Source organism: Ochotona princeps, chromosome 19 (genome assembly GCF_030435755.1).
Source record: "Ochotona princeps isolate mOchPri1 chromosome 19, mOchPri1.hap1, whole genome shotgun sequence".
NCBI classification, from domain to species: domain Eukaryota; kingdom Metazoa; phylum Chordata; class Mammalia; order Lagomorpha; family Ochotonidae; genus Ochotona; species Ochotona princeps.
The window spans coordinates 42,013,879-42,041,059 of NC_080850.1; the positions used below are offsets into that span (position 1 = coordinate 42,013,879).

Sequence of the window (27,181 nt, forward strand, 5' to 3'; positions counted from 1 at the left end):
TCTTGCATAAAACTTTTAATCCTAAGCATGATAGACTCAACTGAATGACTTTTTTCTGGCATAGTCTCCATGTTCCCTATTTGGGAGTAATTTGATAATGTCTTCTGTTAGGATGTAAGGTGTTGTTTGATACTCTTGATTTGTAACATCCAGAATAGTTTTTGGAGGTGTTGAGTCTGACCATAACTTTCTGGAAACAGCCTAGAACAAAACCTTGGCTAGGCAGTTGTGAAGCGAGGTGCAGTCAGCACCTTGGCACCATCACGCACTAGTGATGTCAGGACACAGGTGCTTCCAGGAAGGTAATCCCTTCCTCTCCCCTCCTCCTTCTCTTTGAATAAACTTGTCTTTAATTTCACTTCCACAAACATTTAAAAATGTATTTATTTGAAAAGCATAGAGACCAAGATCTTTCATTCATTAGTTTTTTTCCCCCGCGTCAAAGGCCTGTTTTTCCACAGCGAAGTCATTTTTCAATTGTTATTAGAAAGTCAGACTTACAGAGAGAGAGGGTGAGACACAGTTAGTGAGTCTCCACCTGCTGCTCACTGGCCAGGTAGGCACAAGGGCTTCACCCAGGTCTGCCACGCGCATGGCAGGGCCCAAACACTTGGACCAGCATCTGTTCTTCTCCCCGGCCATCAGCAGGGAGTTGAATTAGAAGTGGAGCAGCCAGTGCTGGAACAGGGACCCATTTGGGATACTGGATCACAAGCTGTAAGTTAAGTGGCTATACCACAACACTGGCCAACTCATTTAATTGTTTTAATATTGTTGTCAGACATTGCAGGCATAACTAATCTCCACAACTTTCCATTCACACAATATTTTTCCAGAGCTATAATATTTCACTACTGCCATAAATCTCTTCTAGAACTGATTCCTCCAGAGAAAAATGTACAACTCGCAAGTAATTTCTCCATTCGGATATCTTGGAGTATTTCAAAGAAGCTTTTGAGAATATTTGTGTAATCATCTTTAGTTTATAGTTTCATTCTTTTGGCAAGAAGAGGGTGTTTATCATCCTAGGAATTTTGCTTTTTTATTTATTTGTTCCACTGAAATCAATCTTCTGAGATGGCTGCTGATCCTGGGGATTATGTGGATCTTATTTTCTTGTTGAACTTTTCAGAAACCTTCATTGTTGCTGGGGTTATCTGAGGTTTTTGCTTTGCCTCTACTTAGGGACACATGGAGTTCATTAATTAGTTTCTTGTTTCTGAAGTACAAAGTTTAGTGGCTTTATAGAATTGTTTTCATCCTTAAGACAGCATCTGACTTTTAAATATATACATATATTATAAAATACATTGAGAACTATATTCTTTTTTTCTCCTATTTGAAAAGGAGATTTACAGAAAGAGATGAGGAGACAGAGAGTTGGAAATCTTCCATCCACTGGTTCAGTTCCCTAAAAGGCAACAATAGCTGGAGCTGAGCAAACCTGAAGCCAGGAGCCAGGAGCTTCCTCTGATTCTGCCACATGGGTGCAGGAATCTAACACTTGGGTCATTTTCTGCTGCTTTCCCAGTTCATAAGCAGGGAGCCGGATTGGAAGTGGAGGAGCTGGTGCCATAGGCACCATCTTCTGCCAACCCCAAATTTGTGTTCCTTTTAAGAGTCAATCACTAAAGTTCTTTGTTATCGGATCTACTATGGCACTTGGAATTTAGTAGGTGCTCAATAAGTAGTATATAAGTAAATAAACAACACAACTATACAGACTGTGTACACTAATGAGGTGGCACTTACTCATGCACCTTTTTATCTCTTTATTTGGGAGACAGAATGACATGCACTGAGAGAGAAAGAGAGTTCTCAATCTCTTGCTGAAGGCCCATAACTGCGTCTGATCCAGAGCCAGGAGCTGCAAAGGCAATCAAGGCAGCCCACGTGAGGAATAGGAACCAACTTTGAACCACCTCCGCTGCTTCTCAGGGTCGCTATTGGCTGGAAGCTGGACTCAGGGAGTGTCCAAACTGCCTGGCTAAATGCCCACTTCTACTAGTGCAGGTCTTTTAAGAGTTATTATCGGCATTATTTTTATCTGAAAGAAAGAGACATAGAAGGAGTTCGTCCACTCGATGAGTCACTCCCCTAAATTTTCACAAAGGCCAGGGCTGTGCCAAGCCAAAGTCAGAACTGAGAAGCATACCTAAGTCTCCCACATGCAGAGTAGGAACCCAAGTACCTGACCATCCTCCCCTGGTCTCCCAGGTCCATTAACAGGAAGCTGAGTCAAGGAGCTGGAGACTCAAATAAGGATTCCAACACGGGTTGCGGGCAACCTTGGTGTGTGACTTTATTTGCTACTCCCAATGTTCTCCACTGGTGAGGTTTTCTCTTCTTCTCTTTTTAAAGAGTTATTTATTTTTATTGGAAAGTCAGATTTACAGCGAGGTGGAAAGACAAAGCGGCAGAAAGATCTTCCATCTCCTGGTTCACTCCCCAAGTGGGTACAGCGGTCAGACCTGAGCAGATCCAAAACCAGGAGCAAGGAGCTTCGTCCAGGTCTCCCACACAGGTGCAGGGTCTCAAAGCTTTGGACCGTCCTCCACTGCTTTCCCAGGCCAAAAGCAGGGAGTGGGATGGGAAGTGGGGAAGCTGGAACATGATCTGGTTCCCTTATGGGATCCTGGCAAATGCAAGGCAAGAACTTTAGCCACTAGGCTACTGTGCCAAGCCCCCTTTTTCTTTTTTAAGGTTTATTTCACTATTATTTGAAAAGCAGAGTTACAGAGAGAAGGAGAGATAGAGATCTTTCTTCTACTGGTTTAATTCCCAGACAGGTGCAAGGGCCAGAACTGAACTGGCTCTCCTCTGGGTCTCCCATGTGGTATAGGGGCTCAAAAGACTTGAGCCATCCTTTGTTGCTTTCCTGTGCCAGCAGCAGGGAGCTGGATTCAAAGTGGAGCAGTTGAGACATGAATTGGCACTCACATGGGATACTGGCACCACAGGCAAAGACAGCTCACCAGGCCTTGGCACCAGCCCTCACCAGTGAGTTTTAAAAGTGAGTAGCTCCACTTTGCAGAAAGCTTGTGACACATATCCATATGTAGGTTAGTGACAAACTGGGCCATTTTCATTGACATATAAGCTGTCTGAGTCATTTCTGAAGCCATTTACCTTGAACAAATACGACCAAGTAAAAGAAAAACCCAAAACTTCTTTCTTATCTTTGTCAAGTCTAAGCCTTATTAAGAAATTCAGAGACTAACATGCTATAACCCACTCTTTTTTTTTTTTTTTTATACTTTGGCACAATCAATCTGTTGTAACATCCCAAGTTAAGTTTCTTTCCCCTTGAGTCATCAGCATCCCAGAAGGTTACTGGAGGCGCTGAATCACTGACAGCTTATTCTAGCCAAGTGAAAAATGAGAATCCTCTTGGTATCTGCTCTGTGGTTCAGTGCATTATAGTTTGGGACTTCTCTGAGTTCAGGGCTCCTTGAGGGCCGCTGGGGGAGGGATGTCACCTCTCAAAAGCAGCCCATGGAGGCCCCACGAGTCAGAGAGAGAGAGAGAAACAAGAGAAGATGCAAGAAAGGGAGATATTGTTTTGCATCTGCTGGTTCACTGCCTAAGTGGCCACAATGGCCAGGGCTGGGCCAGGCTGCAGCCGGCTGCTCCACCACACGTGTGTTACTGGAACCCAAGTGCTTGGGCCATCTGGCACTGTTTTCTCAGGTTCATTACATGGGAACTGGATTGCTAGTGGAGCATCTGGGACTCAAACTGGCAAATCAGTACAGGATGCTGGAATCACAAGCAGTGGCTTAACTCACTGGTACCAGCCCCACGCTACGGTCTTAATTTTCCCACATTTCTCCGATCAGTTTGTAATTCATAACCCTCTGTTGAGAGATATTCCTTGTCCTTCATTTATTTTGAATCTCTACTCACTCATTCAAACCCTTATATTTCCTATACAATATTTAGATGTTTGTGTTCCCCAAAGATCCCATTTTTTGATCCTGTGGGCCCGGTGGTGTGGCCTAGCGGCTTAAATCCTCGCCTTGAACACCCTGGGATCCCATATGGGTGCCGGTTCTAATCCCGGCAGCTCCACTTCCCATCCAGCTCCCTGATTGTGGTCTGGGAAAACAGTCGAGGACGGCCCAAAGCCTTGGGACCCTGCACCTGCGTGGGAGACCTGGAAGAGGTTCCTGCTTCCCGGCTTCGGATCGGCGCGCACCGGCCCGTTGCAGCTCACTTGGGGAGTGAATCATCGGACGGAAGATCTTCCTCTCTGTCTCTCCTCCTCTCTGTAGATCTGACTTTGTAATAAAAATAAATAAATCTTAAAAAAAAAGAACTTCCAAATATGAGGGCTTCTAAATTCAGAGTTAGTTTAAGACGTTTATTGTTATCTTTTGCCCCTTGAATGTATAATTTTGCTTCAATGCATCTCAACACACTCTGAGCCTCACAGGAACCATCACCGTCCTCCAGATAGTTGGGGAGCCCATTCTAGCGTTCACACATTTGGAAGTTCAACATAGATTCATTGACTCATTAAAATATTTTGAACATTTACTTATGAGACTGATTTTTTATTTTCTCTTTTTTATTTCCACTTATATATGATCTGGTGGTTCACTTCAAATGCTCACAGTGCCCAGGGGTTATTTCTACTTCTAAGAACTTGGCCAAGTAAGGATGATATGACTTATCTGCTGTTCTGGAACCTTCTGATTTTATAAATAAATAAATAAATAAACAAACAAATATCAGTTACAGACTATGAATGATAAGAGATTCAATAGCTTTCCATAGTCACTGCCAGGGAGAGATTATTGCCTTGGCATGAGCTCCTGTGTTGTGTACTCCAGTCCAACTGAGCACCCTCCCTGGGTGGGCAGGCAACCGAAGGCTGCCCTTTCTTAGGCTGACCCAGAGCCAGGGCACTCAGGTGAGCACAGAATGGTCTGACGTCAGCTACCATTGTTCTGTCAACAGAACACCTCTGTGCGGGTTCATAATGGCCCTATGTACTAGGTGTTTTCAGCCTAAGCCTGCCCACCATTCTTCCCCTGTGGGACCTCTGGTATCAGCAGGCCCATTCTTGGCTGTCACCATGGCTTGGTCCTTTCTGTTTTCTGTGCTTGGCGGACCTTCCTGCCATCCCCGTTCCAAAGTGCACAACAATTTAACTGACTTCCTCCCTAGGGTATATACTGATTCCTTGGATAAAGTTCGCTCTTCCTCTTTCCCAAAGCCATGCATTCTATACTTATAATCATAAATCAATTCCTGTTCAGAGTTTGGCACGTGTCTTATCTGACCTAGTAAACTTGAAGCACCTCAGGGGCAAACACAGAAGTCTTAACTCTGTTTCCTGTGAATCCTACATAATAGAATCAATAAATGAATGACTATCTCCAACTTAATCAGAGGAAAAGTTAATATTTGTCAAGAGGTGTGTAAAATGCTTAGCATAACTGTTTTTTTTTAAGATTTATTTATTTTTATTAGAAAGTCAGATTTGCAGAGAGAAGGAGAGACTGAGAGAAAGATCTTTCATTTGCTGCTTCAGTTCCCCAATAGTTGCAACAGCCAGAGCTGAGTCAATTCAAAGCCAGGAGCCAGGAGACTCTTTCAGGTCTCCCACATGGGTGCAGGGTCCCAAGGCTTTGGGTTGTCCTTGACTGCTTTCCCAGGCCACAAGCAGGGAGCTGGATGGGAAAGTGGAGCTGCCGGGACATGAACCAGCACCCATATGGGATCCTGGTACTTGCAAGGTGAGGATTAGCCAATTAAGACATCGTGCTGGATCTAGCAGAGTGTCCCACACAAGGTAAGCAGTATGCTGGTATTTTTTTCTTTTACTGTTACAGTAAAAGTTTGAAAGGATGCAAGTTTAGATTTAGGGAGCATATTGCTTTCATAAGTAACAAAAATTATGGCTGTAATTTATGAATAGTCTCAGGAAATGCTTTCCTTTTAACTTCGACTTTGCTGATGTGTAACCGTGGATAGAAACATTGCTTTCTTTCTATGCTTCTATTTTTTTCTAATGATATATCAATTCTCTCACAATGATAGTTAAATCTTATTATATCTAATGATTTATTCATATGCTGTTATAATAGTTTTATCAGTGACTTCTTGTTTCATAATCTCATTATGTCACAAAATTATATCCTACTTGTTAAGAATAGTGACTGTGTAGCATGATTTTATCTTCTTCAATGCTCTTGTTAAGTGTCGGTATCTTAGCCTCCTCTGTGAAAAGATTAAACTTTTTTTTCTCTTCGTTTAGTGGAATTGTACTCAACATTGCTTATATTATATATAATGTCTTTCTTTGTATTGTGCTGTTTTATTTGAGGAATTTAATTCTGGGAACTGTATGTGTTTCATTTTACAGCTCAATTTCTTTGAATGAGATCAAAATAATGCAAGAAGAGAATTATAAATTACCCACTATTTTTTTCTTCCCAAATACGATATACCTGTAATGAATTGCAACATCTTTATTCCTTTTCTTAACGCCAGCAGAATATAATTCTTTATGAGATTGATTTGCTGCTTGATTGAAATAGGGTTTATTTAAGGAGATTTCAAAGTGCTTAGGTGACTTTCCTAAGCCCATGTTGAAAAAAAATATATAGAACATTATAGATTTTCACCATAGATGATCTCACAAGTACAACTGAATCAAAGCAAACAAAACCCTGGTTTGTATGAACAAAAATGCCATCCGAGACAACACTCTTACCCTATTAGGTCAACGCCAAAGATGTCTCAAAGCTAGGAGATCAACTGGGTTTCTGACTCATTCCTTCCTTTCTAAAGACTGGTAGTTTCTCTCTCTCTCTCTCTCTTTCTCTCTTTGCTTGCTTTTTTTCCCCTTAGTGTTTAAGACAGAAATTTTCAAGTTGTGCATGTTTCATTAGTGTGTGCTGCACAAAGAATGTTATGATCCCCGTGGATGCGGCACCAGTCTCAATAATGACCAGTTTGCTGACTCCCTTTCTGTCATCACTATGCTATTATTTTTGACTTTTTTTTTTAACTTCAGTTAAGTTATAACAAGTAGCTGATTTTGTTTTCCAGTCCTGAGTCTTAGGACCAGATGCAGTTAACTTTCAGAGTTTGCATATCTGATCAATTGTGCCAAGCTCTCTGACTTGGGTGGCATTGATCTTTGACTGAAAAATTGATCGCATTGTTTTTCTTAGATAGAAAAGCAGGGACATTCATTCTCTAAAGAAAAGAACCTATCCATCAGCTGCTCCTGTTCCTGTGTTCCACAGAAGGGCGGCATTGTTGTCTGGGGCCATGCTCTTGGTGGCCATCCCAGCAGCAGTTGAACATCAAGGAGTTTTGTTTTGAATCTTGGCCACAGAATGGTTTGGCTGCAACATTTGGACAACTTCACTACCCTTTTCAAGTTCCTGATCCTGCTCATCGTCTTACTGTTGCAAACAGCACTTACATCACTCAGTTGCTATGCAGATTGTGTGCAATAGTGCACATGCAGAATTAAGAAGTTTCTGGAACATGGTATGTGACACAAATACTTCCTGTTACTATCTGCCTGAATTAATAACCTATCTTTTTTAAAAAAGATCTATTTATTTCTATTGGAAAATCAGATTTATAGAGAAAAGGAGAGACAGAGAAAAAGATCTTCCATCTGCTGGTTCATTCCCCAAGTGGGTACAATGGTCGGAGTTGAGCAGATCTGAAGCCAGGAGCCAGGAGCTTCTTCTGGGCGCCATGCTGGTGCAGATCCCCAAGGTCTTGGTCATCCTCCACTGCTTTCCCAGGCCACAGGCAGGGAGCTAGAATGGAAGCAGAGCAGCCAGGGTATGAGCAGTTGCTCATATGGGATCCTAGACCTTGCAAGGTGAGAACTATTGCACCAGGCCCTACCAACCTATTCAAAACTTAAAAGGCTCACGCATTTGTTAGTGTTTTGGGCTAAACACGTGCAATTTCGTAAGGTTTTCAAACTGTATTATTAAATTGCAGCATTTTAATTATGAAGCAAAATACACCATCTTTGCTCATTGATGCGGTCTTCCAAGTCTACCGCTCAGTGCTGTACTATAGCAAAAGTTTCTAAGATGCAATATTTTAACTACATTTTAACTATAAAATATAGGGAATAAAATTCTTGTAAGATAATGTTTAGGGTTATAAAACTTAATGCAGATGTTAGAAGTTTTCTTCTTCTTCTTCTTTTTCATTTAAATTTTGTGGAAACTTTGTCTAAAACCCTGAAGACATATTTTAGGAACCCCCCCCCTCCAAAAAGAGAAAGCATTGAAATAGGTTCAGAAGCAATGTCCTGGTACATTAGCCTCTTTTCTCAGCAGATCCCCAAAATGCATTACATTGTTAAAGCCAGAGGGTATCCTGATGATTTTTAAATACTTGTTTAATAAAAGAAGCCAGGAGGGAAGAGAAAAGGTAGGCAGGGAAAGAAATGGTGATGCCAGTGTTCGGGGAGGAAGAGGCCCACAGTGGAGCAGGCTGACAGGCAGGGTGTGTGCTGCATGGTGGAAACCTTAACACGCCAGAGCCAGCCAATCAGGAGGCTGAGAACCATATTTCCGTAATGATTATTGGCTGATGAACTGGAACTATAAGGGGGCGGAGAGGAAACCCTGTGCTGAGGAAATAACAAAACAAGTTTCTGGCTCTCTGTTGTTGATTCCATATTCTCCGAGTGATTGTAATGATTCATCCTGTAGGAAAGCATGTTTTGAAAACAAAAGAGACACAACTGTTCCCAACAGAAGTGAGAGTCGACAGCCAAGAGAGCTGAGTCCAAGAGGAGTCTTAAACTTTTTAAAAACAATCCTTGTGCACCAATTTCTTGTTGCTACGAAAGATTTTCTAAGAGATGCAGTAACGTTAAGCTACAAGTTAGACAAGGCTTATTGTTTCTGATGGGCAGTGCTGCTTTCAAACTCATTCAGCGATGGTACGAAGTGGGCACAAATAGAGTGGAATTTGTGAAGTGTGAAAATATTGTTTTATCGCTGAAATATATATGTCATGCTTTCACAGTTACAAACATTTCCTGCCCCCCCAACACACACACACACACACACACACACACAAGTTAGAGATACATTTATCAGTGTGTTTGCTTTTGCTCTCGTAAGTGTTTCCACACATAAGAAAACCCAGTATTAAATTGAGGTTATTTAAAAAATTGTTTATTTAGTTAGTTGAGAGATAGCCCCATCCATTGACTCCTGCCTCAAACGCCCCTACAGCAGAAAGGTTGAGCCAGTTGGAAGTGAGGAGCCGGGAACTGAACGCAAGTCAGCCTCCCACGAGGTGGAAGGTACCCAAATACTTGAGCCCTTACTGCGCCTCCCAGGGTCTGGTTTAGCAGAGCCAGAGGCAGGCTCTCATGTGGGATGCAGGCATACCGATCTGGGTCGTAGCTGCGTGAGTAAATACCCACCCCACAGAGATTTTTTTTTTTTTAATGACAAAAGAGGAAGCAGAGAAAGGGAGGCCAGAAGAAAGATGGAGTGGAACATAATGGCTTTATTCTGCTGCCTTTGACCTTCCTTTCTTGGCAGCCAGTGCATGTTGTAGTCACTTAAAATTCAAACCGAGCAGTGACAACATTTCACCTACAAGTTTTAAAATTTGGTTTTACAAATATTGTTTCCATAGGCCATCTTTCGGGAAATGAGAATAACTCTGAAATGCAGATTAAGCAGAAGTCTTTTTTGCAGTCTCTCCTGGTGACCAGTCCTTGGCTGGCTAACAGACCAGCCATTCCCAAGCAATTTTCTTCAGGCTGAAATTATGCGCTGACCGCAGCAGATCACTTCCCATAATACCCCTTCCCCCACCCAACGCTAAGTACAATCTGTCTCCGACTCACTGTAATAACGTGCAAATGACTGTAATTTTGAAGACGAGAAACAGCCCAAAGTGAAACGTGTCTAAACAGAGGTCGATTTGAAAAATCAGGGCTATTACCTAAATCTGTAAAATACATATTGTAATAAAACCAGCAACAGCAATCTCCAATAAGTAGTTTAAAAAAAAAAATGTAGCTGTGTTTTGATCTTTATGCACCCGGTCTTCACTGGCATAAAAGAAAAATCCTTTTCCAAAAATGGTTTCATGACATGTGATGTAAATTGCCTTGCTTAGCTGCCGGCTCCCCAGACCTTGCTTGGGCATGGGTTCAGAATAGAGTAGACCGCTCCTCACCACAAGAGCCTGGGCTGACAGAGGGACGATTTGAGACATTTGACACTGCCCTACATTTGCGGTTCCCTCAAGAACACGCAGCATACCAATGTTTGCCTTTCAAAGAATGTGCTGTTTTGCAATATTTTGCTAGAACTACAAGCCGTAAAGAGGACCAGGCTTTGCTGCTTTTTCCTTCTTGGTTATTTGAGGGTGGAGGATGGGGTAAAGAAACAGAGGAACCAGGCAGACTGGGAGAAACATCCCCTTCACAGTTCCTGTTTGTTTGGCCTGAAAATTCGCTGCAGCCTTACACCCACTCATGGGTTGGTTACCTCAGGGCACCTAAACTGGCTGAAGCTACACTAGTTGAGAAAGTTCTGTCAGCATGGTCGTTTGCCTGCTCCCTTGGCTCCTGTTGTACTGAGGAATGTTTTAAAATTTTATCTTTTGTTTATTTTATTCCCAGAGATTGAAATCCAAGGTAAGTGAGTGGAAGGTAAATATGATCCCCCAGTAGTGCTACCCAAGGTGTGTAAATGCCCACTTCACCAACTGGAACAGGTGCAGGAGACAGGCTGCTGTCCTTGTTTCCTCATTCCACCTCTTCCAGGGACCTTTCAGTGTCTAGGGTGTCCCTTCTCCTGTGGGCACTGCCTCTGTGTCCTCTCTGGAAACTGTTGACAAGCAGGAGCTTAGCCTGTTAACCTGGAGAGAGAGGACAGCCCTTCTCAGGCTTGTGTGGGATTCCATTGCCCTCAGAAACCAAGGCAAGTCAGCTGGTCACCGCCTCCATGCAGGCCTCACCCAGTGCAAGCTCCAGACGGCCAAGTGGCTTTCTCCAGATGGGTAGGTGATACATTTCTCCTTCTGTCTGTAGAAAGCTTCTTTTCCTATAAATTAAGCTCATTTTCAGATACATTTTGATTTTTTTTTTAAACTCTGCTTTCTACTTTTTCCCCATGGTTTTAAGCAAAATTCAAGTGTGTATGTTGGCTCGGATGTAGAAAAGGTGTAGTTAGTTTTTTTTTTTTTTCTTTAAGTTCAAAACTATTATTTATTTTATACTAACTTTGTGCCCAAAATATTAGATCTAGAAGTCTCTCTTATCAGCTAGGAATGCATTCTAGTGCTCCCCAGTGAAGGTTTGAAAGCTCAGATGGTACTGGGTCCATTCATCCCTGATAAAGCTCAACTTATAAGTAGGCATAGTAAAAAAAAAATTATAAAGTAATAATAAAACAGAACAATGTTAACAATATACTGAAATAAATGCTACTTCAAGTTCATGAATTTTACATTTAATGTATAATTGACTCTGATTGACCATGGGTAATTGAAGCTAAAGAAAGAGGAGCTGTGAGAAGCTACTACTGTGCCTTTCCTTTATGGCAGCATAGAAGGTTATAACAGCACCTGTCCTTTTCAGATGAGGACACCATGGTCTAAGCTCTTAATAACTTGGTCAAGTCATGGAATTCTCATGGGACTGAGTCAGGTTGTTAAGTAAACTCCTTACAGTGTGTCACGCTGTATTTACAGTTTTTCTAAGAGACAGTCTAATGTTTTTTGTAAGTGATTTTCAATTTTGCCTTAAAATTGACTTAAATGTCTTTCAAATAAAACGTAGCAGTTTTATTTAGTCCGAGTTTTTGTGATCAGGCACATCAGCAGGCTTATTTATCCAGGATTCTGTGCTGGATAATGATCATCCTGCTTTACCAATTACTGTGATCATGGAGATTGTAGTTAGTTTTTTTTAGACCAATATTCAAGAAATAATTTTTGATCCTTAATAACATACCTCAAATCAATAGGGGGATTTTCTGATTACCCTCAAAGAGGGTGTAGAGGGTGAGGAATGATTCAAACATCAGCTCTGATGACCCCGCCATTTTGGCTTGGCATCATTTTAAATATCTGCTTCCCCTAGGCCTCAGCTTCCTTAAGATTTTTGTGTCACTGAAGTTCAAATTTTGTTGTCTGCCAATCTTCCGTAACCTCGCAACCTTGCTCTTCACCAGTCCGCTGTAACTTCGTAACCCAGTTCCCATCAATCCACTGTAACCTCTGCATCTGAAGGCCCTATCCACACAGCAAACACTTGCAGCCCCTCCCCTTGTACCTGCCTACCACTTCATCTACCAATCCTTTGCAGCTCGCCCACAGACCTATCCACCAATCCCTCCCAGCCCTGTGATACCGCCCCAAGCCATAAAGGCTCACTCCTTCCCCATTCCAAACGTCATTTTCTCCTCTTTGCTACATCACCAGATAGAGACGAGCTAAAATGTAAGATTACTAGGCACACACATATTAGCAAGCTGGCATTATCAGTTATGCAAGGGTTTTCAAAAAGTCCAGGAGAAAGCATACATTACCAACAAGATCTGCACGATGTAAGCATTTCTTGCACCAAATGTAAAATTATTTTAAAATTTTCATTTCTTCATGACCTCTGTGAAGTGTAGGCATATTCAGGCGGATAAGGGTATGGAGACAATTAACTTCCCTGCTATCTAGATAAGCGATTGAGATAAAGTTTTCATCTCTGCAAATACAGCCGGGCCTCCCAGTGTTGGGAGCGGGGAGGGGTTCAGATTTTCAAAGCTGGCAGTCATCAATTATCTGATAGTTCTCTGATGCCTCTTGATTGGCCCCTTTATAAAAAAAAAAAAAAAACAAAACACCACGACATCACAACACACCCAGGCAAAGCCAGCACAACAACCCTGGCTATTCAAAACTCCAATGGAAGAATTTGGGAGGCCTGAGAATGAGTGGAGACTGGAAATGCTGGAATGGAAGGGAATGCTTTGATATTTTTTTTTTTATCAAAGTGGTTAGGGTTAAAGACTTAGTAGAGTTGCGCATTAACCCCATCCATTTGGCCACTGGGGCTTACCCAGTTATAGAATTTGGGGTTTGGTGTTGAAGACTGGGGGAGATTGGATTGCAGATGGAGACGGAGCCTCCTCCGGCTGTTGTTATGCTAAATCTATGCTGCAGACCCTGCTCCAACTTCACTAGGACTCATTTTTTAAAAATCCTCTTTGAAGTTCTGTTGTTTTAAGAGCCAGCCATTGATTTTCCTAAACTAATACAACATATGGAGAAGCCATTGGCTTGTAAGGGCGGCGGTATAGATGGCACCCCGGGGACTCAGGAAGTAATCTGGCCCTTTGAGGAACCACTCTTCTAAAAAAAAAAAAAGTTTTCTTTTAAAAAATATATGGTGCTATGTTATCATCAATGGGCCATACACATGTAGAAAACTGTGCACTCATTATATGAAACAAACATCAGCGTTAAAGCGCACCGTAACTGGGTATCAGATGGCTGATGTGTTCCCTTTCATTGAATGCACAGCTTTGATTTGAACACAGGTTGATTTAGAGAGATCTAAAGACTTTATAGAGTGTGTTTCTCTGCTTTATATACCCCAATAAAGGCTGCAAACTGCTGTTTATAACCATTTGTGATGTCAAGTCTAGTTCATGAAAGGAAGCGAAAGAGCTAATTGGCAATTTTTTAATGGACTAAATATGCTGAAGGCTCAAACGAGTCAATAGCCATCGCTCCAACACGTGGCATCCATATTTCCACTGATCTACGAAGGCATCACTTAACATGTACGTCAGTGCGATCTTCTGCCAGCACCAATTCCCTCTCTGTGTCTGTGACTCCCTTAGAATGGCTTCCTACACTACAACTGCCCTGTGGAAATCACAGTTTTGGTAGTCTTGGATCCCTAAAATCTGGGCCCCTGATGCTTTTGATTAAATTCATAGCACATTTTTTTTTACTTGAAAATTTCCATATTCTATCTCCACTAAAGAATGGAAACTAACAATGAAAAATTGAAAATAAAATGTGCTTTAAAGGCTTAAAATACATAAATACATTAGCTTAAATATACTTGGAGTAGCTATTAGACTCAAATGCTAAACTTGTTATTTCATATTAACCTCTCTTATCCTATGACCTCACAGGCCCATTAACTTGGTTGCTGGCATTTGTCCCACAATAAATTCTGAAATCCTCCTGTGTTTGGCCTGCAGCTGTAGCATTCCCAGGATTTAGGCTCCCCCACCCCCATCCAGAGACAGGCTTCAAAATCTGTGGGTGGGAGGCTGAGGGAGATTCTGCTCAGGCGACCTGGTTTGTTTATGGGGTTAATCTTCCTAGTATATTTCTCTGCCACTAATCGATTTTAGTAAGGAAAAGAAAAAAAAGATGCTGGCCCATCACGTTCACATGGTTGGCTGAGGCTCTGTTTTATCTTTCGGGTTGGGGGCGATGGGGGGCAGGGAGGTAGCCATATAAGACCAGGTGGAAAAGATTTGTCCCTAATTCCAGAGAAGAACCCTGCCCGGAGCGTCGGTTAAACGGTTGCCAGCGTTCACACGTCACAGCTTGCAGACCAGACGCCTGGAAACAAAAGGATTACTTGTTTGCCCACCACCACCTTTACCCCAAGATCGATTTTTCTCATTTAATCAACGAGTAAAAAGAGACCCCATTCTCCTCCCCCACCCCCCCAAAAAAAAGAAAGAAAAAGAAAAGGAAAACCATCTGGAGGGCGGGGGTGGGACGCAGAAAATCCGCTTTGGGTGGTGGGCTGTGGGTTCCTGGAACGGCTAAGGGGAGCCGGATCGGCGCTCGCTGCCGCCGCACGCCGCCAGCCTCCCGGCGCTCCGGCTCGGAGCTCGCCGCACCTCGGCTTCCCCGCGCCACCCGAGCGATCATCTCAGATATTTCTCTCCAGTTCACACACTCCAACTAGTATTTACCGACATCCTCTCCTCGCAGCCTGTTTGAGATGTGTTTTAATAAATAAGTGTTTTATGTGAATGATGTAGTAATTGAAACACGGGCCAGCCCAGCACCATTTTTTTTCCCTTCTGACTGTGGGAGAGGTGCCTCAACCCCAATCTGGTTGGGAAATAAAACGCTTTGTCTCCACACCCCTCCCCCAGAGCACCCCACCCGCTCCCAGTGTGTGTTTTATGCGTGTGTCTCTCCAACCCCCTACAGTAGCCAAGAAGAAAGCAGCCGGCCAATCAGAGGGCCCGGTTTCATAAAAGCTGCTCTCTGATTGGCCCGCTGCGAAAGGGCACTGGGAACAAAGAAAAGTGCCTTTCAGGTAACAGAGGCTGGGAGCTGCTGTCGCTCCAGTCCCCCTGTGTGTGTTTGTCTGTGTTGTCTTTCCAGCCCTGATTTCAGTGTTGCAGAACAAGCTGCTGGTGTTGTCTGTAGGCACCAGGGGGATTTTGATTTGGTTGTTTTTTTTCCCTGAAACTTTATTTTTTATTTTATAAACAAGTACACAGGACGGTCTGTTAATAATACATTTGTTGAAGAGCTTACAAATTTCAAAATAAAGCGGCTGCAACCAAACACATTCAATGCAGTTAGAAGGAAAAGGTCAACTCGCTCCCATACAGACCGTAAGTACGGTGGCGTGCTGTGTCTCTCTCTCTTAGCACTTAGCGGGGACTTCATGCAGGGGAATGTGCGAGTTGGAGGCATTGAAAGGAGGAACTTGGTTGCAGGGTTTGGCTTCTGCATTTAGGACAACCCGAGAAGGGTGCGTTTGGTTCAGTGGAGGGTGAAGCGCTTGTAATTCCACACCAATGAAGCTCAACCGGGCACTCGGGGTAGCTAAGGAGGAAGTGACCTTCTGGGCTCTAACCCAGAGGAGAACGCAAGTGACACAGTTACTAAGTCTCATTCCACAAAGTCCGGTTCTGCCTGCCCCCTCCCCAAACCAAGCCCGGAACGGGGGCGGGGGACGTCTGTCCCCGTCACGTCCTAGCGGCCCAATAATGTGCTATCAAGTCACCCATCCCAGGCAATGGTGATAAGGACCACTTTTTTCCAGCTCCTTAAAAAAAAATCCCTCAAAACACCCTTCAGAGAAAGGGGGAGGGGGAAGTCCCACCCAACCTAAACAAATGCACCAACAGTAATTAGGACAGTGTGTTTTCTGACGAGGCTCGGGAGTTGGCTAAAACGTTTCTCTTTGTTTCCTACACGAAGGGCACGGGGTGGCGACGGGGGTGGGGAGCCCCCAGGTCCACGTGCGTCCACCCCCCGGCCCCTGAGCAGAACGCACACACCGGAGACGAGTGGAGGTTTGTAAGGTGTTTTCTGGAAAACCTCAGCAGGGCTCTGGCGCTCCCTCGGCAACCGGCGAGACCCCCACCTCCAGATCCAGGAGAAAATGTTTCACCCTTCACGGCCCCGCAGCCTCGCCCCCCGTGAGAGCGTGAGGGCGAGCCTGCGTGCGGGATGGGGGATGGGAGAGGCTGGCTCGCTTTTTTTTTTTTTTTTAAAGACCAGATCAGTATTTTCTTGATACGCTTGTCACCATTTTTGTTCTCACGACAACCAATTGAGCCCTTGATCCTCACGTGACGCGAGAGGCTCGCACTGTAACCAAATCGCTCCTTTTCCGTGGTTGGTCGCCGCGGGCTCGCCTCCCCTTCCCCCCTCAGCGCCGACATTTCCAGCGCGGCGACTCCCGCACTTCCCATCCATCAACAATTCATTACTGCTCTTAGCTTCCAAACGCCAGCTAATTAAAAATCCTAAGCCAAGCTCCGAGGCCATCTGACTCAACGCGTGAAGGGGGCGGGCGCCGTGAGGAGGAGGAGGGGGGGGCAAACTAAGTAAAAAGGGAGACACACCGCTCGCCAGAAGGGGAAAATTGTCCTGAAAAAGGTCGCCTGAGGGAAAAAAATTTTTTTTTCCACTCTTTAATTATCGAATTACCACACGACTGACGGGCTGGAGCGACACGGGCGCGCCTCCCCCCCACCCTCCCTCAGGGACTTGTAACTAGGAACTCGGTTCCTTGTTTTTCTTTTTTTCCTGAAAACAACATAAGACAGGAAAACACCACATCCTTTCTTTCGGCCGTGACGCGACCGGGCCCCGCGTCCCTCGCCGGACCGCGCGAGCGCTCGGGCCGCAGCCGGCTCTCGGGCTCGCGCGCCCGCCGCGCCCAGCCCCCACACCTGTCCCCGGCGCGCGGCCGCGCTTCTCCTCCCTCCCTTTCCTCCTCCTCCGCCGCCGCCGCCGCGTCCACCCCTCCTCTTAAGTTAGTTGGAGAAATCAAATCTGTCAGGAAGGGCGGAAAAATGCCACTTCCCGACTAACAGGCGGAATCCAGCCCAGATTTTCAGTCCTTTCTTCTTCTTCTTTTTTTTTCTTTTTTCCCTTTCGCTAATTTGCCCCATGTTAGCGCAGTCTGTCTCGTTACTGGCGGGCGCCTGGAGTTCGCTGCACCGGATTATTACTTACCGATCACGGTGACTCTTCAGTCTACAACTGAAGGCGGAATGAGAAGTTGGGAAAAGTTTTTTCTCTAAACTCTGTCTCTCTTTCTGTCTTTCACAAACCCCTGTTATTCTCGATGCTTGTTCAGAGGGAACAAACCCTTTGGTGCTTCTGTTGTGAATGTGAAACATTATCTTCCAGCCTCACAGTCACACATTTTTTTAAACGAGAAAAAAGGACACCCGGTCGGCTGGCCAAAAAGGGGGGGTTGGGGAGAGTGGGGAAGTGGAATAATGTTCTCGAGTGATTATTCTGGCTGAGATGTGCGATTTGGCTTCTTCCTTCTTGATCATTTGGTGTTTAAGTAAAATGAGTACAGGCTTGTTTACCGAGTGGAGTGGGAACAGCATTTTGATTTGCTGGCCTAATTAAAAAATGAGAGGATTAAAGGTAAGCAACGTTTGTGTGTGTGTGTGTGTGTGTGTGTGTGTATTTATGTATATTTATTACTTTTTTTTCCCTGTCAACTGTTAAAAAGGGGCTGAGCCCTTTAAAAACCGTTTTAACTGCTCTTTGTCAAACACACTCTCATTTGCGGTCGTTGAGGCCACCTTGGCGCGGATCACTTAAAGTGTATGTCTTAATCAGGTTCCTTGTGCAGTTAGCAGCACCGTATTTAACAGACCGAGCCGTCCTGTGGGCTGGGAATAGAGAAGAATTATTTAGATACATTTTTTTCCCCCTCAGAAAGGGAACACTGTCTCTCCCATAGAGAAATGCGATCAAGACATGTGTGTGTATATTTAGAGAAACTGTGGATGCTGTTGGGGAAGAAAGGATAGGAGGATAGGAGGGAGGGTGTGTGTGTGTGTGTGTGTGTGTATTTTCCTTCCTGGAAACAAAAACCAGATTGCCCAATTTGTAAAGCAAAAAAAAAAAAAGTACTAAAATTACAAAAGAAGGACAATTGAGCAGATAGGTTAAGAGAAGTTTTAGGCTGTCTGGGCTTTTAATGACAAGAGCAAGAACGTGGCCAGGCGTTTTAAAAGCCATGTTTCTCTGGTCGGAGTGTTGAGCCTGTGATTTGGGGAACTGAGATAGCACACGCGCCAGGTCAAAAAAAAAAAATCCTAAACTTAAAAAAGATAAAAGCAGCAGTCCATAGAAACCTCTCTGAACTTGAATCAGATCTGTAGGGATTTTGTTAATGGCATTTTTTCCCTTTAAAGAAGTGTTGTTGATATAGGGTTGATTCCCCCCCCCCCCTTATTCTTCTTTCTAGCGACTGTCCTGGGCATGCCTTTTTTTGTTTGTTTGTTTGTTTCCCTCCCCTCGGGTCTGGGTCTTCCCCTTAACTCTGGTCCTGGATTGTGGAGACAATACTCCAGCCAGCTCAGTCTGCCGCCGTCCCGGGCCCCTTCACTGCCGCCTGGGTCGTGGTCTGGTTGGCTCCTGGTAACATCCAGACGAGAAACCTTCGACTTTTCCCCCCTTTCACAGGAAAAGGTGGACCTGGACTGAAGGCTGTGGAAGCCCCAGACACGTTGGTGGGGCAGGAAAAAAAAAAAAAAAGAAAGAAAGAAAGAAAAAAAAGGAGACTCTGAAGATAATTTTGGTGGCTTTTTTTTGGGGGGGGTTGTTTTTCCTGCGAAGAGGAAGCCCAGCGGAGCTAAACGAATGTCCCCTCATCTCCAAAGGAAAGTTCTCCGGGTGTTTCTGCTTCAGAGCCCGCCTTCAGGATGTCAGTGAACAACATTTCGGCTGCAGGCAAAGGTGTGGATCCAAACGCGGTTGATACCTATGACAGTGGCGATGATTGGGAAATCGGGGTTGGGAATCTGATCATTGATCTGGACGCTGATTTGGAAAAGGACCGACAGAAATTTGAGATGAATAACTCGGCCGGCACCGCGGGCGGCAGCAACTCCCGGGATTGCGGCGCTGCGGCCTCTGCTGCCGGGGCCGGGGCCCCCGCCGCCTTAGCCGAAGGCCTGAAATTTGCTTCTGTGCAGCCCTCGGCTCCCCAGGGGAATTCGCACAAAGAGACCAGCAAATCAAAAGTGAAAAGGAGTAAAACTTCTAAGGATGCCAATAAATCTCTGCCTTCTGCTGCCTTGTATGGGATTCCCGAGATCAGCAGCGCTGGCAAGAGGCAGGAAGTCCAAGCGCGCCCTGGAGAGGCGGCTGGCATGAATTCAGCGCTGGGTCAGAGCGGCAGCGGCGGCGGTAGTGGTGGCGGCGGCGGCCCCAGCAACAACGGCCCCGGTCCCGGTCCCGGCCCCGGCGTCCCTGCCGCTGCTGCTGCCTCTGCGGCCACCGCGGGCTCGTGCGCCAAGGGCCGGGACGAGAAGCCAGCCAAGAGCCAGGGCAGCCGAGGCGCCAAGCGAGACAAGGAGACGGGCAAATCCAGGAAGGACAAGCACGATCTGTTGCAGGGTCACCCGAACGGCGGGGGCGGCCAGGCCCCATCCGGGGGGCACCTCTATGGCTTTGGGGCCAAGAGCAATGCAGGTGGTGCGAGCCCCTTCCACTGCGGGGGTGCTGGGAGTGGTGGTGCCGGCGCTGCCGCCGCCGCCAGCGGGGAAGTTAACAAAAGTGCCACGGATTCGGGACTCATGGGAGGAAACTCTGTGTTGGTAAAGAAGGAGGAGGAGGACGACGAGAGCCACAGGAGGATCAAGAAACTGAAAACCGAGAAGGTAGGACCCAGTCGCCCTGGTCGCGGGCCCCTTCCTCCCCCTCCCAGCCCCCGAGCGCTCCTTGTGCGTTGGTGTGGGGGTATGCAGGCTGTGGCTCAGTGCACCCTCCCCTGCCCCTTCCCCCCTACCCTGTGCTTCCCGGGTTTGCGCGAGGAGTGCGAGCTGTGCACCTATGCAGCCCAGTCTGTTGCTGGGGACGGAGGTGGGGGGAACTGTTCTGGGTGCAATGATTGCCTCTTGGCTGCTGCTACGGGGCCGGCGTCTGGGTCCCCAGGTTGGGGAGGGGGGTCAGGGGGAAGGAGGAGGGACGCGAATGCTTTTCCTCCCGCACCTGGGTTCCCAGCTCAGGTTGCTATGTGCCCTGAGTAAAAGTGCTTCTGCACCCCTGGGACTCTCGCCCCTGTTTTGTCCCCTAAGAAGGACAGTCTTCCGTGTCGGGCTGGCCGTGAGGTCCCTGACCCTGCTGGTCCCGAGGCCAGGGTTCAAGTTTCCTCCCTGAAGAAGTGGGATGCCGAGGATCCTCTTTGCTCTGTTTTCACCAATCTTGGCATCTGTTTACCCTCCCCGCCTCTCCCCCCCCCGAGTTCTGTCAGAGTGTCTTCTGGATGGGTCACCCCGAGGTGTTGCTGGTGTGGTTTGGTGCCTGCTAAGATCCAGCCCCAGGTCCTGTCCTCCCCTCCCCCCTCTCCTGGAGGTGTCCCTTGCACGTGTGGCTTGCCTGGGGAGCTGGGAGGTGGCAAAGAGCAGTGAAGTGGACCAGACACGTGGCAGTGGCACGGACAGCAGTGGTTGAGGACTAGAGCCCTGCTGCCTTTGAACCCCGTGGTTTCTGACCTAGAGGGGTTTAAGCCTTCCTCTAGACTTCCTTCAGCTGTGTGGTGGTCTTCCTGGCAGCCAGGAGCCGCTGCTTTGGGTAGGCTGCCCCCCTGGGGGAGTGCTGTGGACTGGTGGAGGAGGCAGGCAGGTGCCCTGGTCTGGGGCTTGTGTGTGCTGAATGGTGACTGTGCACAGGACGTGCTGGTCCTCCAGGCGGGTTGGGGGACCCGCTGGATGCGTGAGTGCCACTGCTGTAAATTAATGTGTAGAGTACTTCTTGGACTGAGCTAGGGAGCAGCAGCGTTTTTATCATGTGGCTTGTTGGTATTGGTTTTTGGAAAGCTGCTTACCAAGCAGTTTGTTTTTATTTTGCCGTTTGTGACTTGGTCAGAATTGTAATTGTGGTAAATAATGCCTTTGGGTAATTGCCTCTCAAGTTATTCTCTACTCTCTACTTAGGCCTTTTCGTTGTTTTTGCTACGTTGGTGAGTGTCCAAGATTCCAGGTGGGGTCTGGAACGCAGAATTTTGATTTTGGAAAATGATAGTGTTCCTTAAGTTGTGGGGAATGCCAGACCCACTGAAAAGTCGTTGGGACACTCCACTCTCCCTTTTAAATTCTTAGCCTCCATGCTAAAACAGTATATACTGATGCATTCAAGAGGGGGTTTTGAAATTCCCAGATTTTGATTCTTAGATTTGAACGTGTGGTTTCTCATCGTTTCTGCTAAAAGGCGTTCTGAGATCTTATTACTTGGTACAGTAGGGCATTTACTTTGGTTGCCAATAGTCTTCAAATTGCAGTTCTAATCTGCTTTAACTGTCTGGATGAATTGCCCTAATCCAGTGCTCACAATGGCTGTGGTTAAGGAGTCAGTGCTGTTTGATTGGATTCGCTGGCTGCTTGGAATGTGGGAGGGACTGCCCTTTTGCATTCCCCTTAGCCTTTTAATCTTGCAGCCAAATGTTCACATTCAACAATTTTGTTTAGCTGGCAATCGGGACATTTCAGAATCTCAAAGGCTGCTGTCATGGCAACTGAGATGAGAGCACGGTGTCGCTTCTCTGGTTTTTGTGTTCTTTTCACTTCGCAGTCACAGAGGAAACTGGATGGAGAAAGGGAAAATTAAATTATTCATGTACGGGCCTCTCTTCTCCAGTCTGAGCGCTATACATGGGACCCTGTGAATCTCCTCAATGAGAGGCTGGCCAACGAGGGGGGATTGGGGAGCAGGAAGCATATTGCTGCACCTGTCCGGCCCACTGCAGCCCCTGCCTGGATGGCCTGGAGGTGGCAGGGCTCACTGGATGGCTTCTCTTCCGAAGGTTCTCGTCCTTGGCGTGGGGAGATGGCTCTCCTTTGCAGGAATGCCACTCCGGGAAGTCAGTCTAATTCTACTAACGAGTGGTTGTGTCAAATTAGGCTTCTATCTAGGAAAGGCATCCTAATGAGGGGAGGAGGCCTCTGAGGAAACAGGAGAGGCTTCACCTGACAAAGTGACTCAACTCCAGGGCACCTCCGAGGCAGGTTCTCCTGACCTGGTCCTGCACAGTGTTCTAACTCCCCACTGCTCTGCCGCCCCCCAGCCGATTGAAGGTTTTTGAAGAGTCAGTGAGGCTGATTGATTTTCAGCAATCAGATTTTGTGGCTCATGGAGGTCACACGTGAGAACCGAAGGGAGACTGTACATGTGTGTGTGTGTGTGTGTGTGTGTGTGCGTGTGTTATGTGGAAGGTTTGCAGGGGATTCATACGATGGGCTGTCACCGGTTAATTTTCACAGCATGCCTAAATGTCTATTTTTGGTCTCTTTATTCTGTTTCTTCACTACACAGTCATGTAAAACATGATAAATTGGACCTTATGAAACCTAATTAAATCAATGAGTGTTCTATTCCTTTATGTGGAAACCACAAGTATGTTGTAAAAGTCGCCACTCCCTGCATAACGTGAATGAAATCAAAACATGTCATAATTCTGAGATGTGTGAGCAGTATTTCTGTATCCCATTTTGTGGTTAAGCCACCAGTGACATGTCTGAATAAGTAGATTTGATGGGCTGGCTTTTGGTTGTTAAGACCTGCCTCTCCGCCTCCCCCTCCTTCCTGGGGAAGCCTGATAGCTTTGCACCAAGCTCTTGGGTGCACAGCATTCACTTACCAGCTAGGCACGCATTCAGCTGTCTCGGTAGACACCTGTGGGGAGCACCATGTTTGTTTGAGCACCAAAGAATTTAAGGATTTCTGTATTCTTACCAACAGCTGATACTGAAACAGATATGAAAGGCACTGGTGATTATAGGATGAACCGGCTTAGGGATCAATTCAGAGCCTACACAGATGGGAGAGTTCTCGGTGGTATCCTGGCATTTTTCTTGATAGGGGCTCTTGTCACCCTAACATGGTGCTACACATGGATTGGTTCCTTAAAAGATACCCTTTTCTTTTTATTCTGTGGTTGGAAGTCTTTTCACACATCACTGGGGAATTCTGGTACTTTGAGTGGCAGCAGTTTTAGAGCCTGTTTTGATGAATAAGTTCTGTGGATGGTTTCTTTTGATTTGGTTAGTTGGTTGCAAACATCGAGTCCCCTACACATTTTGCTGGGAGTGTCATTTACATGTGTGAAATGAAAGAGCACTGGGGTCCCTTGCTGGCGTCTAAGAACAGGGTCCATTGCTGAGGTCACCACACTGTGGTGTTGGGAAGCTCGGTGACTCTGGCAGCACCAATGCAGCGGCTCACTTCTCTGGAGGTTTCCTTAGACCTAGCCCAGGGCCTGACCACTCCCCAGGCAAGTTTTGCTGTGAGAACCCGTGGAGCTTGGAGCTTATGTGAGCAGTCTCTGCCCAGAATCCCGAACTTGGGGTTTGAAATCCATTGGATTTGCAGCAGAGAGGGACAGACCCAGTTGATGAAGAGCGTGCTGAAGGAGATGAATAATGTTCAGCAACTTTTGTAACTTTGCAACTAGTCTGTAATTACAACGAAGGAGGGGGCACTGCTTGTGCCAGTGTCGGGAGGTTAAGAATGCTCTTCAAGGGAGACTGCTTGGCTCCAAGATGGTTTTAATTAGAGCATTATAAAGACTTATTTTTCCTAAGCAGTGTTTTATAGTCAGTAAATGAAATGTGTGCCGAAAGTGCTAAGCAGAAATCTCTCCAAGCACAGAGGTGTTCAATAACCAGATCCAAACAACGTGGAAAGGGCCATCTGTTCTTCGTTTTCAGCATGAAAAACAGGGATTGCACGGCTGAAATCTGCTCCAATTTTGACAGTGTCTGTGTGTGCTTTCCCACCCCCCTCTTGATTTAAAAAAAAAGTTCACCTGGTACTTCATAGAAACTTGAAATTGCGGTAATATGAGCAACACTGTGAAAACACATGTTCCTACATTGACTTTAACCAGTTCCACTTTTATTTAAAAGCTTTCCAGAAGCACAGGACGCCCCCCAACCCACCACCCCAGCACTGTCTAATGGTTGTTCAGTTCCTGCAGACACTCACCATGAGGGGGTCCATTCTGCAGAGCTGTATTCAGCTGGTACCTGAATGGTTCTGTCAGTCCCTCCTCTCCTCCCCTTCTGCCAGAGGGAGGCAGGGAGTGGGAGGTCTGGGCTGAGCAGTGTGTAAGATGGTTCATTTCATGTGCCTGCTGCTTCCCTGGGCTGCTGACTGTGACCCAGAGGCCTTGCCCTGGGAAGGCTTGTCCATTACTGGGAAAATACTCTTTTCAGATACATTTTGGAGCCCTGGCGCGCAGGGTCCTGGGTTTGGGAACAGCCCTGGGTGAAACATTCTCGGGCCTTTGTTTGAGGTCTTTTCTGAAGCTAATGACTGGGCTGGTGCCTTGGTGAGATAAATGGCATTATCTCTGAGTGGGCTGACAGGAAACAGACATGTTAATGGTGAAGCTGCGGGGAGGATCTGCCCGGGTTTCTCCACAAAAGAGTGGAGAAGAGACCCCTGGTTGTGGTCATTAACACGTAATGCATTCTCTTCCTGAGAGGCCTTGGGTAATTGGAAAGCTATTTTAGCCACAAGTATTTAAATCATAAATCTGTGACTCCCAGTTCCTTAGCCTTCTTAAAAGTGGCAAAGCAATATGTTTTTTTTTTTCCTTTTGGGGGTGCAGGGTGAGAGTTAACAAGTGTGTGGTATTTATTTTTCCCTTAAACATGGTAGCAGTTTTTTTTTTTTTGGCGGGGGGGGGGGGGTGTTCCTGAGTGACATTTGGTGGTGCTGCGTTCATCTAACAAAGGTGTTACACAGCAGTGCTCAGCCATTCCTGGGGCTCCAGAAAGCCCAAGAGTAGTCCTACAGCTAAAAGGAAGTCACATTTTAATACTTAGAGATGTCTTGTGGGAGGGAGATAAATCGGTTTGTTTGTAAATCCAAACACAGAGTTTGCTCAGTGATCTGAGCATGATGAAGTTGGCTTTTTGATGTGGATGTTTTTTCTTTCAAAAAAGGTCAATAGGCATAATTGAGTTTCGATGTGGTTTAAACTTTGGGCTTATTGAGGGAAGAACACTGCCGTGTGCTGAGCCCACTCTGGGGGGTGTAGGCCGGGCGGATGGAATTGTGGTATCAGCACTGAATCTTTTCAAGCAATTATGGTAGCACAGCATCCTGAATTTGCCAGCCCTTTGGAGGGCTGCTCCTCTGCAGCACGGTGTTGTTCCAGGTTAACAAGGAAGTCAGGACCAAGGAAGTGCTGAGCTGGCCCTTGGGGCAGATGTCACTGTGAAATAGCCTTCTCCATCAGGATTTTTTATCAACAGATGATAATACTCTCTTAATCCCCATGTCAATTAAGCTTATAGGCATTGAGAACAGGCAAAGACCCTGCTTCGGTCACCACTTAATAAGAGATGGCAGGGAGTGCCCTGGACCTGGTGTTTCACAGGTGTGCCTGTGGACATCCTCGAATGTCCCAGGTGGATGGTGGGCTGGGAGTGTTGAGTTAGAATGGGCCTGATTCAGTTGCTGTTGATTTTACTTTCCTACGCCCTGCACACTAAACAGGCCTCTCTCTCTGTCCCAGCGTAGGTTTTGTGTTAGTGACTACTTGCTTTCTGTTGCAAGTTCTTTTTCATTTAAGCTTAAGGTCTTGGCAATTGGAACAAAGCCTTCGCTGCTGAATGGAAGGTTGTTAAACCATTCACAGTTGATTGGCCAGCACTTGGGCTATTTGTCAGGTTATTTTGAGAGCTGCAAAGACACTCCCGGGGTGAGAACTGGCACTTTGCTCCTCCAGTCCTTGCTGCATATCTGCTATATTCGGCTTAGAAGCACCTGTGGGAGTTTAATGAGTGGAGACTCTGGGTTTTGCCCGAAGAACTGAAATGATCACGAGGCAGATAACTTCCGTCTTGATAGGTCAGTTAGCAGGGATCCCATCTGGGATTTAGAAGTTTGTTTTTTCCCTCAGTTGCATCGAAGCTCAATAAACATTAAAAAGTCTGTATTCTAGTTGCAGGAGAGAAGTCGGAAGGCCTGGTGTTTTGATTAGGACCAATGGGGTTGAAACACCGAACAAACACCACTGCTGGCTTTTTCAGAGCCCCCTTTGCTGCCTTTCCCCGCCTCCATCCCCGCCTCCGGATTATTCACTGTGCCTATTGTCGCTTTCTGCCTCCTGGGAATCCTTGTCAGCCCTCACCTTAAGAAAAATGTGCCTCCTGGGGCATTTTAGGCATATTCCCATCACACCATATGAAGGCAGCTTTTACAGTTGAAGAGAGTAAATAAAAACGTATTGATTATGTTTTGTGTCGTTCAGGATGACTGTGGAAAGCAGATATTTAGGCTGTGGAATTGCCCTATTATGTTAACCAGAGAGCAGATGGCATGGTGCCACAGACGGATAATTTTACTTAAAGGGACTTTTAAGATTTTGATGTGTTTTCTTTTCCTCTTATTTCCCTGATGGCTTCTTTTCATTGAAGGGTAACCTAAGGAGACCTGGTAGCAATTTTACTGCCCTCCCCTGACAAGTCTGAAATAATAGCTTGGTCTTTGGTTGCACTGATCTACCAGTCAAGTTGATTCTGGTTTTTGTTATGTGGCAGTGAATTTAAAAAAAAAAAGTGTTTGTAGTAGGTTTTAAGAAATGGACTCTTTTATAGGCTTCAATTAGCAACAGACGACAAAGTTCCAATGGGTCACACTTTCATAAACTCCTGGAAATCACTGTTGCTCC

The 27,181-nt window shown here is 45.9% G+C and overlaps 1 protein-coding gene across 4 annotated transcripts in view; it reads left to right on the top strand.

Moving 5' to 3' along the window:
* The first annotated feature begins 15,342 nt into the window (after positions 1-15,342).
* Positions 15,343-27,181, top strand: part of ZNF608 (zinc finger protein 608) — an 87,827-nt gene continuing 75,988 nt past the window's right edge. For 2 of the 4 annotated variants that reach the window (XM_058677331.1, XM_004586367.2), the window contains exon 1: positions 19,067-20,162. In XM_058677331.1, coding sequence (XP_058533314.1) covers positions 19,203-20,162 — 960 coding nt within the window. In that variant the 5' untranslated portion in view covers positions 19,067-19,202. Of the gene's footprint in view, positions 15,630-19,064; positions 20,163-27,181 lie in introns of those variants that run through there. The other 2 variants (XM_058677334.1, XM_058677335.1) reach the window with 2 other exon arrangements.